The sequence below is a fragment of the Camelina sativa genome, chromosome 8 (assembly GCF_000633955.1).
Source record: "Camelina sativa cultivar DH55 chromosome 8, Cs, whole genome shotgun sequence".
Taxonomy (NCBI): domain Eukaryota; kingdom Viridiplantae; phylum Streptophyta; class Magnoliopsida; order Brassicales; family Brassicaceae; genus Camelina; species Camelina sativa.
This window is the reverse complement of record NC_025692.1, coordinates 19,203,879-19,215,975: the sequence shown is the minus strand read 5'-3', so window position 1 is coordinate 19,215,975 and position 12,097 is coordinate 19,203,879. Positions and strand designations below refer to the sequence as shown.

Below are 12,097 nucleotides of genomic sequence, written 5' to 3'. Positions count from 1 at the left end.
AACGACTAAGCTTGGAACCCGTGAAGGATCACCTCATTAAAAACCTTAACATAGAAAACCACATGGGACAAAACTATGTTAAGGGAAAAAGAGTGTGATCTCCACAGGTTAGAAGTTTATCAAGGATGTGTGGGATCTACTAGTCCAAGCTTGTTGTAGATGTATTCACAAAGTTGAGAACTAGTAGCCTTGGTAAAGATGTCCGCCAACTGGTCTTTACTCGGAGTGTGGCATGGCAAGACTACACCTTCTTCAATCTTCTCTCGCACTTTATGACAATCAACCTCAATGTGCTTAGTCCTTTCATGGAAGACTGAGCTTGTTGCTATGTGTATTGCCGCCTCATTGTCACAGTGCATAGTGATTGGTTGGTCAGATTCCACTCCAAGATCCTTAAGAAGGGATTTGAGCCATGTGAGCTCGTTGGTTAGCTTCTTCATGGCCCGATACTCCGACTCGGCACTTGAACACGATACGTCTTTCTGTTTCTTCGACTTCCAGGTTACTAGATTCCCTCCCACAAATGTACAGTACCCCGTCGTGGACCTCCTATCCATTGTGTCACCGGCGTAGTCCGCATCACAGTATCCGACTAGTTCAGTATTACTGTTCTTGCCCATCCAAATGCCTCGCCCCGGACTACTCTTGAGATAACCCATGATCCGCTCGAGCGTTTGCCAGTCAAAGTTCGTTGGAGCCTTCATATGTTGGCTGACTTGGTTCACCCCATAACATATGTCCGGCCTCGTGATAGTGAGATAGATAAGCTTGCCCACCAGCCTACGGTAGCATCCCACATCTTCATATGGCTTGTGCAACTTGTTAACCGGAGCACCGGGTGTTGGCTTCTCCCCCTTTCGCTTGACCTGGTAACCTTCCTCGAGTGGTGTCGACACCGGTTTGGCTCCCATCTTACCTGTCTCATGTAAAAGGTCAAGTGTATACTTCCTTTGAGAAAGAAACAATCCCTCCGGAAAGCGAGAGATTTCAATCCCAAGGAAGTATTTAAGTTCACCTAAATCTTTAATATCAAAGGTAGAGTTGAGAAGAGCCTTAGTGGCACAAATGCCATTCCTATCATCCCCAGGGATAATGATGTCGTCGACATAGATGAGGACGACTACCCGGCCACCGTTTGTGCGAAGGGTGAAAAGAGTGTGATCAGCCTCAGAGCGTTTGAAACCATTTGTACGAAATGTAGAGCTGAGCTTGTGATACCACGCCCGCGGAGATTGCTTAAGACCGTAGATCGCCTTATGGAGCCGGAGAACTTTACCCGGAGCAACGATGGTCTCTAAACCCGGTGGAGGATGCATGTAAACTTCCTTGGTCAGCTCCCCCTGAAAAAAGGCATTCTTGACGTCCATTTGCCATAGATCCCAGGAGAGGTTAGTGGCCAAGGACAAGACCACCCTGACGGTATGGAGTTTGGCGACTGGAGCAAAGGTATCCGTGTAATCCAGTCTATAGGTTTGAGTAAAGCCTCGCGCCACCAGGCGGGCTTTGTAGCGTTCTACCTCGCCAGTACTCAGGTACTTGATAGTGAAAACCCACTTGGAACTTACAGCCTTCTTACCTTTAGGAAGATCCGCCTCGTCCCAAGTCCGATTCCAGATCATAGCCGCAGTTTCATCATCTACCGCATCAAGCCGTTCCTTATATTGCTTGGCCTCCCCGTAGGTTTGGGGTACAAAGTGCTCATCAAGCTTACCGAGGAAGGCAGCGTGGTCTGAGGTAACAAGGTCAAGCGAACACACGGCCTGGATAGGGTGGGCCACAGCCTGGTTGTTGTAGTATACCCTCTTATCTTTCCATGTAGATGGATGGGATCAGATTCGTTTACTTCGCCGAGGTAGTGGCTGAGTAGAAAGCTGGTCTGGTTGATCATGAAGGTCTTCCCTATCCTCTCTACGGGTCAAGTCATCTTGTGCCAAGGTCGGTCCGATCTGAGGTTGTCCGGTAGGAGCTGTCGTTGTTGTTGGGACTATAGGTTCAGGAACTTGGTCCGATGGGGAACTTTCAGCCTGCCCATCTTCTGGTTGACTTGATGATGGTAATGGGTCGACATTTGTGGTGTCCTGTTCGTCAGGTAGTGTTGGTTTGGTGATGCCCAGATGGTCAAGAAGGAACCGCAAGTTGGCTGCTCGGTCAGAGTTGGGTTGAGATAAGTCTTTTAAACCTTCCCAGTCCCTCTTGTCGTAATAACCTTGTTGTTCAAGAAACTTCACATCTCTAGAGATCAGGGTGCGGCCAGTGATCGGATCGTAACACTTGTACCCTTTTTGACTTGTTGAGTAGCCGATGAACATACTTCTAGTGCTCTTGGCCTCAAGTTTATTCCTTTGTTCTCCAGGTACTAAGACAAAACAAACACACCCAAACACGCGTAGGTGATCAAGAGAAGGTTTAATTTTGTTTAGTACCTCATAGGGTGATATGTCATTTAAGACTTTTGTTGGTGTCCGATTGATCAAGTAACACGCTGTCATGACCGCATCTCCCCAAAACCTCTTAGTGACATTCGAATGAAACATCATTGATCGCGCCACCTCCAATAAGTATCGATTTTTCCTCTCAGCCACTCCATTTTGGTTGAGGCGTGTATGGACAATTGGTCTGTTGAAGGATTCCATGCTTAGATAGGTGCTCTTTAAGTTTGTGGCTTGTATATTCACCTCCATTATCCGATCTTAGTGCCTTTATTTTAGCATTAAATTGATTAGTAACATAATTCTGAAAATTTACAAAGGCATCATAGACTCAATCTTTAGATGGTAACAAGGTGAGCTAAGTATATTTAGATTTCTCATCAATAAAGGTCACAAAATACTTGTTATTATCCCTAGATAGACACGAAGGTGTCCAAACATCAGAATGTACTAAGTCAAAGCAATGTTCATAAATAGTACTTGATTTAGGGAAAATAGACTTGCAATGTTTACCAAGAATACAAGACTCACAAGTAGAGTTATCAAAAGAGACATTAGGCAACATTAATTCAAATGCACGAGAGTGAAGATGGCCTAATCTAGCATGTCACACATCACTTAAACTACTATTAAGACTTGAAATAAAAGAAAACGATTTAGAAGGACTTGAAGCTTTCTCTAGGACATAGAGATCTCCTCTAGCATTTCCTTCTCCAAGAACCTTTCCACTCTCAATATCCTGAAAATGTACACTATTAGGTCCAAAAATAGCATAACAATTCAAATCTGTAGTAGCTTTCTTCACCGATAAGAGATTAGAGGTAAATGAGGGCATAAAGAAAGCTTTAGAACTTTTATCAAACAGTTTTAGTTCTCCTATTCCTTTAACCTGTACTCGGTCCCCATTAGCAATAATAACATTACCTAGAGCCGGTTTTATGTTGTGTATAAGACTAGGGTTACTAATCATATGGTGAGAAGCACCCGAGTCAACAACAAGTGAGGTACTAGGTTTTGAAGCAAAGAAAGTGGTACCAGAGTCCTTTAGTGCGGCAATGGATTTGATGAGGGCCTTTAGGTCCGACTTTCTCACCAGGTCTCCAAGAGAAGCCGCCATGGCCGTGGCTGCCGCACCTCCTTGGTTTGCTGCTCCGGTGCCTTGACCGCTCGATCCTTCTTGCGATAGATTAGCCTTGAACTTCGCCGGCTTGAGGTGTGGGTGAAGAATCCAGCACTTGTCTTTCAGATGGCCCCTCTTCTTGCAATGGTCGCATACCATTGTTTTCCGGTCCACATGCTTGTACACCCCCTTATTAGCCGTAGCCAAATCCTCCTTACCGCTAAACAAGCCTAGCAACCCTTGCTCTTTTTGAACTTGAGAACATACATCCTCAAGGGTAGGGAGCTTGTCACCACGGAGGATATGCTTGATAAGGTCGTTGAACGCCGGATTCAGAGTGAGAAGAAGGCCAAAGACCTTGTCTTGTTCCTTTCTTTCATTGAGAATAGCCGGATCGATTGTGCTTCGTCGAAGCATCTCTAGTTCGGCCCAAAGAGACCTAAACTTGCCGAAGTGCTTTGTGAACTCCAAGTCTTCTTGGTGAAGACAGTTGATGGCCTTCTTAACTTCAAACACTCGGGTCAAGTTGGTCACATTTCCTTACACGTTCGCAAGTGTCTCCCACAATTCCTTAGCCGTCTCACAGTACGAGTATGCCTCAAGGATTGGTGCATCAAGTGAATTCTGAAGAATGGCAAGCACGGTCTGATCTTCTTGGAACCATTTGACTTCCTTCTCGAGTTCAGCCTTCTTGTCTTCTTCCTTTTCTTCTTTACAGTCGTTCTTGGTGACTTTCTGGGGGAGTTGGTCCGTTTCAACGTGGATCCATAGTCCCCGACCACTCAGCGCTGTCTTTGTGGTTCTTTTCCACAACAAATAGTTGGCCCCTTTTAAGACCACTGGAGTAACAATAGGTTTGGTAGTGTCCATGAGCGAGATTTGTGAGAGAGAGAGAAAAAAAACTGAGAATATTGAGTAGCGAGTATAGAACAAGAGTATAACTAGAATAGAGAGTAAGATTGAAGAAATGAGAGTATAAGGAAGAATAAGAGTAGGTTTAGAGAATCAAAGATCGAAAAACATGCTCTGATACCATGTTGGTTTTAGGCGGAAGAGATTGATAGAAGTCGGCAAAGAGAATAATGTAAGAATAAGATTCCATATGTATATCTTTACAAATGTTAACATAAGACTATTTATACTAAAGAAAACTAGGGCTACACCCTTTACAACCGATCGCCTAAGTGATAGGGACAAGAAGAGAGGGAAGGCTATTCCCAAGAGTGAAAGCGACCCTTCCTTGTTTCCTTAAGAGAAGCAAAACCCGTGACTCCTCTCTTTCTTTTTCTCTAACGGCTACAAGGAGAATCTCGAACCTTCTCATGGGCTTAAAGCGACCAGGCCTCCTCACTCTTCCATACACTCATAGATAACTCGGCCTTATTGCATAGTTGTACGGACGGCCTCAGCATAGTTGTACGGACGACCCATACTTGTTCGGACTAAGATGATCACGGTCAATAGTAATAAACATATAGACAAAAATTAGTTATGATAGACAAAATATCACCATAACACCATTTCTTCTGATGAACCTAGTAAATTTAGTTAATCGCGTCTTGAATCAAAGATACTAAGGAAATAATGTAGAGAGAACCCAAAGGCACCAATCTTAGACATCGATCAGATCAAAATAAGAAATTTCAATTTCCCCCCAAATTAATTAGCTCAAATGTTTGATGTTCTTGCTTTCAAAGCGAATCAAAATCTCTAATTCGTGTTCATCTCCATTTCATTTTCTATACTCTTTGGCCTCTTGTCTCTTTTGCTTAATCGAATTATCGAAATATCTTCATGTTCATCTCCATTTTATCTTATATACTATTTGGCCTCTTGTCTCTTTTGTTTAATCGAATTTTAATCTTTAAGATTTTTAAGGTTTAAATTTGTGTTTGTCTAAGTAAAGGAGTTTACAAACCCATATCATTCAAAAATACACAGAAACAGAACAACAAAATTCAAAAATTTCTTGTAGTTCTAAAGAAGGATAAAATTATCATTCCAACAAAATACCCAAAAACGCAAGTACGAACTATAAGTCCGTAGTCCATACAAATATTTGAAAAAAATACTTAATTCTATAATTTATCCATAAATGTATACTTATCTTACAAACAAAGAACGGAAATATTTAGCAAAATATACAAAACAACATATTTTAAAGATCCACACTTAAAATATTGTTTTATTATAAAGTATTTGTAACTATGATTACACCTATTAAAAGCTTATTTTTTTTTTATTTTTTTTTGTATTCTTTCTAATATACATATGTATATTGGTATTATATAGATTTCTAATTACTTTTTTTTTGCATTTTGCTTTTCAAGAAAAAACTATAAACATATTTCAATATAATCAATTAATAGCATGTCACATATCTTATTAATGCATTTGAAATATCTCAAGGTTGAAACTTTTTTTTGTCAACATTCGACCACAACAGACCGACCAAGTAGTCAAATCTTAACATTCATAGGGAGAGGTAAGAAGGTTTAGACTTTAAAATTAAGATTATTAAATTTCTAGCTCGTTTTTTGACAGAAAAATATGAAATTATACTCATTTTTTAAAAAATAAAATCCCCAATAAAATTAGGTTTTTTCTTAAAAAGAATTTCAATTAAATTAGCTTTTTTTTTTTTTTAAGTTTTTTATATCCTTTTTAGAATATGTTTTGATAAATTTAGATTAACATGTGTCAACATCTTAACCATACAATTGACACGTGTCACGATCGTGTTAATGAGTAACTTTGAAAACCAAACTTTATATAATAAGATATACTTTTCCTAATTATTCCTTTTTTTTTCCATCAAACAGCTATTCTGCTAATTATTTATTTTTTCTCCATCAAACATCTATTTTTCCTTTTTTTTCCAAGTATAAGATTTTTCACAATTTTTTTTGGGCGATTCGTGGAGAACTCTTGATGCTAAGGTCGATTTGGATATAGATACTGATTGCAAAGGTGTGTCAGTGAAGGGTAATATGTATTGGATTGCTGCCACATATGTTGTAAGTTTTGATTTCACCATGGAAACGTTCAAGAACGTATGTGTTTGTCCTAGTACCCGGGAGACTAGACGATTAGGCTGTTTCAGTGGAGATAGGCTCTCTTTACTACTACAAGATATACAACATGGTGACGAAGAAGTATCAACGGAGATTGAGGTGTGGGTGACAAACAAGTTGAGTGATGGAGTTGTTTCGTTTACCAAATATTTTAATGCCCTCAGCTTCCGTTGTTACAGTTCCATATTGATATGGCTCGTCCGGGATACTCCATTGGAAATCACAAAATTATCATGGCATGGTGCGAAGGATATGTCACGGAAGATGATGATAAGTGGTGGGCTTGCATCACTTTTTACCAAATTGATCAAGGTGGGATCAGAAAACAAATCGAGACAGGACGCCATGGATCTGATCACTACGGTGACCCGTTTATTTGTAGCTATGTGTACGTTCCAAGTCTGATTCCAGTTCCAGACTAAGAAGGTTGTTTGGTGTTCTTAAAACTCTGTTTGATTTCTCTCTCTCTGTGTTTGATTATTGTTGATCAAGGATCATCCTTCTACCATGTATTTTGACATCAAAATGCAGATGTTATTGACATAGACTAGTTTTGGATTCTGTAGTGATCTTGACAAGTTTTAGGTTTTGGTCCACACTAACAGAATCACTCAAAACAGGTATGTAACTATCTGATAAAAAAAAAAAAAACTTCCTACTGAGTTTGGAAACCAATAGTATAAAACTCGTCTTGACTTCTTCTGGATTGGTACAGAGCAAGTCAATGTCTCAAATGGTGAAAAACTAATTATCACGGTTGAGATCATACAAGTTAACAATACAATGGGAAGTCTATTTGCACTCTTATCCTTGTCATCATCAACATCGGCTACATGATAGCGAATCCGAAGAGCATACGTACCATTTCACCTTCTCTCTATATGTTCCACTGTAACTTCCCATCTATGACCTAAACCATGAGAACCCAAAATATATGTCCCAGGTTATTCTCTAGTATTTTACCCAAATCAAGATTAAAAATCTCATCACGCAGTATAATCCTAGTTTTGTAAATAATAAAGGTACATAACCACTGATTTTTGTAGGTGTCGTGTGGAACTACCAATGAAAAATATTGGGTTTTTAAAATCCATTGTTTTTGCTATTTATTCAAGAAAAAAAAAAAGTTACCCTTCTAATTCACAGCAGATTTTAAAAGTTATTTACTTAAAATATATAAGACCCCTAAATTAACATCATGTATTCATCAACAGTTATTATATATTGATTATATCATTCATTCATATGTTCTTCATACATAGCATCAACTAATAAGTTTAATATGATGCCATGCCGGCGTAGTAAACTATCATAGTGACCATTTCTGACGTGCATAATGATACTCTCTCGATATCCCCTATATAATAAAACGAAAGTATTCAACCTTTTTTTAGACTATATAATTTTTATAAGTTGGTTACAAAATAGGTTATAGGTTGGTTACAAAAAACGTTATAATTAATTGATCAATCTGTGGGCTATATGAATACATTTAAGAATATCCCAAAGAATATTTTTAAAGAGAATATTCCAATGATTTATACATTTTCCTAAATAAAATCTTTAGTATTCCATGTATTGTTACAAAATATATATTGTTAGGCATAAAAATATATTTTTAGACGTAAAAAGAAATAAAATCTTGGCAATTTATCACACTTAATCGTGATTTCCGAGATCTTATTATGCAGCTGATAATAAAATCTTAACTAAGTACGGGTAATATTAAAAAACTTTCACCAAACATGTTCAAAAATTAAAATAAAAACAAACAACAACATAACCATTTCTCATACATAAAATTACAAAATTAACAATATAAAACTTACAAAATAGATATTTTTTCAAGTCATTATATTTAGCATATGATTTTATTGCATAATGTTTTACCCAATAAAATGTTTAAAAATAATCATATAAATTATTTATTCTAAAATTATAATATAAATAAAAGGAGTTTCAACTCGTGCTAGCTGTAGCACGGGTCCTAATCTAGTCTTATATTATTCAGGGAAATTCATGTTATCTTTCTACGAAAGAGAATTTATTGCTTGGGAGGGGACCATATAAAATGCTCCGGTCCCTGGTCTGAGGGGATGTACGGGTCTAGGCCTCGAACCTCTTACTAATTAAAAAAAAAAAAGAGAATTTATTTGCTGGTTAATTTTTTTTCTCCATTTGATCAACTTGCAACTAAAACTTTGAAAAAAAAATATATATATCGCTGTAGTAGACCAAGTTTAACGACAATTTTTTTTCTTTTTTTTTTGTTATGATAAAGTACTAAATAATAAATTGGATTAAAATAAATCGAACAAGTTATATTTTAAAAACGAATTATATTTTTATTTTTTAACGAAAAAATGAAACTTTGAAAACTAATTTTGTATATTCTAAAATCCAAAAAATTGAGCCAAAACCAACACAATACCAAATTTATGTATTATATTAATTTAAAATTTGAACTTTTTCTTTTCGAAACTGAAAAACTCAAAAAGAAAATTCAGATCAAACATTGACCATTAGCTCCTAATAAAATTTTTCGTGCAAAGAATTATCTTACTTTAGGAACTGAATAAGTCATTCTGTTACAAAAGTCCACGAATAAACTATGTCAATTAGGGTACGGTGTATATCATAATGTGAATTAAAACTATAGTTTTAACGGTTGTGTTGTGTATATAAATTACTAGTTAAGAAAGCACAACAATCGGATTAAAGCGATCCACTGACGATTAATAATGGCTCAGATAACCGCCGTGATCTTCCTCTTAGCCACACTGTTGATGGTAGCCACGACTGTTTCAGGACAGGGACCACATATCCCGCTGGCTCCTAGTCCTGCAATCAACGAGGTTATGAACTGTACTTCGGGTTTGGCTGTTTGTGCTCCAGCAATTATTCAGGGAGGAACTCCGTCGCCGGAATGCTGCACTGCCATAGAGACTGCGGTGAACACGCAGCTATCTTGTCTTTGCAAATTTATCAAAAGCCCTATGTTGTTTGTCCCTTTCAATGTTACCACCTTCAACGCTCTTTTCTCCCAAACTTGTGGACTCACCGCCGATCCAAACTTGTGTTCCAAAACTACTGGTAACGTTTTGGTTACAGTCTTTATCGATTATATGCACTAGATAGCAATATGTCGGTTCATTTTTTGTATATGTTTAATGTTCATTCCTAATATGAGTTTAACCATTTTAAACATATCTCTAAAAAACATCATGCGCTAAATATGTATATCACTTATCTGAAGTTTTGCCACTACGTTTCCTTAAGTGAATTTCAAATTTTTTTTTCTATTTTTTTTTGGCTAAACTAGCTCAAGCTCCTTTGCCGCAGACGAAAGCACCAAGTCCAGGTAGGAACAATTCTTATACTATGTTTTTTTTTTTTTGGAGGAATAGGGGAACAATTCTGATTTATTACTTATTGTTTTCAGTGTTAATCGTAACGAATTACGAGGAAAGTGTTGAGCAATATTGTTTTTACTTAAATCGAACGGTTACATTGCAATATCTTTTCTTAGGTTTTAAAAGTTTTAACTAAAAATGTTTGTTTTGCCATTTCTAGTACCAACCGAATCTGACAAGGATGCTGCAACTGCAAGCAAACTCGCGGGAACAGGCTTGGTCGGAATCGTCTTGATCACGATCTCTGCGATGTTTTATTAAAATCTTAATTTCTTTGGACTTGATCGTCATGATCACGCTCATAAGTCATAACCACATTATGTGAGAATTACGTTTGGACTTTGGTTTAGTTCCATGGATTTTAATTTCGGCTGTTTGTTTTTTACATTTACAATTTTGAATGTTTTTGGCTTCAAAATTGTTTTTGTCGTCAATATTGTTTCACCGATGCATAAAAAAAAGAGGGAGATGCGTTTTATCAGTCACAAAATTGTAATAGTGTTGTGAGAATAAAGAACTTTTGATCACGTGTATAATATTGTGATATTACTAAGAAGAGACAATTACTGTCGAGATATTTGAGATTGTGTTGCAATATTTATATATTAAGTTTTCAAGAATGACGGAGATATATGATCACATGATATGATATTATGAAGATAATAATCTTACTTCTTAACTAGTCCTCTATGCACTTCTTTCTTTATCAACAGCTTTAATAAATTAGCTCAGACTCTATAATTTTATTAAGTATTATTTCCTTTTCACATTAAAACCAAAAAAAAAAAGTATTATTTCCTTTTCAGCCATATATAAAGTAATTAGAAATAATAATATATCATTTTTTCTTAATAGAGTAATTTTAATGATATAAGTTTTGAATCAGTTAAAAAACACGTTTTCGTGATACCTTTCTTAAAAAACTATACAAATAATCATTTGTTTACGAGATCGTGACTAAGTTTTCGATCTCTAAAAAATCTTTTCAGTAACTAATGTTATTTTTTTGAATAAGCGTAAATAGATAGAGATATTTCTACAAAAGTTTAATACTTTAAACTATAAAATATGAGGTATTTTGGCTAGTTCGTACTGGTTTGCAACTCAAAGTTACAGTAAAACCTCTATAAATTAATAATGTTGGAACTAAGACATTTTATTAATTTATAGTGATATTAATTTATTTATAAATTAATAATTATTATTTTATAGTGTAAATTAATAATTATTAATTTATAGATATATTTTTAATTGTTTATTTTTAAAAAATTATGAATTGGAACAACTATAGCAAAATAAGATTAAACTTTCCGATGTTATAAATTTTANTATAGTTTGCAACTTTGCATGTGTGATTTCCACAAAGAGAAATTGCTTCAAATTGCAGTTAAATATATATAAAAAAAATAGTTGTTGTGACAATTGATTTTACATTTCCATTACATAAATTACGATGTGAAGTGACCTTAGTGCAGTGACATGAGATAAATCCATTTATAAAAAGTACTATCACACCAGGGATCGAATCCCGCTTTTTACGAACGTAGAAATTTGGCTAATGGGCCAACTAGCTGAGGCTGATGGTCAAAAAAAAAAAAAATACGATATCAACACATTTTATATTTAATGATGGTAATATACAAACCGAGTCCCTAGCTCATCGTGTTCACGTGAAATGATAACGCCCTTTGACCAAAATAAAAAACTCTGAAAAACACCAAATCTGGATTCCAAAAGTCTCCAGCTGGGCTGTCAAAGAAAAAAAAAAAAATATTGGTTGAATAGGAATAATTCTGAGGAACAACTCTGAGTAAAGTGATCTTAATTAACCATAACCCTATTGATACTTTTACCGTTACCCTAATATTATACGTACTTTTTGAAAACCATGGTGCTTCTTTAACTGCTTTACATGATTCTTCATACATTACTTTTATCTTACTATGATGTGTATGCGTATTTAAATATGTATATGTCTGTAGATGTGCCATGTGTACTTGCATATGCTAATTAATCCTTGTGACCAGTCTCCATGAAGCTTTGACCAAAACCATGGTAACA

At 36.2% G+C, this 12,097-nt stretch overlaps 1 protein-coding gene across 1 annotated transcript; it reads left to right on the top strand.

Moving 5' to 3' along the window:
* On the top strand, window positions 9,360-10,515 carry LOC104707528 (non-specific lipid transfer protein-like 1). Its single transcript, XM_010423901.1, has 3 exons — window positions 9,360-9,716; window positions 9,946-9,984; window positions 10,197-10,515. The coding sequence occupies exons 1-3, from the start codon at window positions 9,365-9,367 to the stop codon at window positions 10,295-10,297; spliced, it is 492 nt and encodes a 163-aa protein (XP_010422203.1). The 5' UTR covers window positions 9,360-9,364; the 3' UTR covers window positions 10,298-10,515.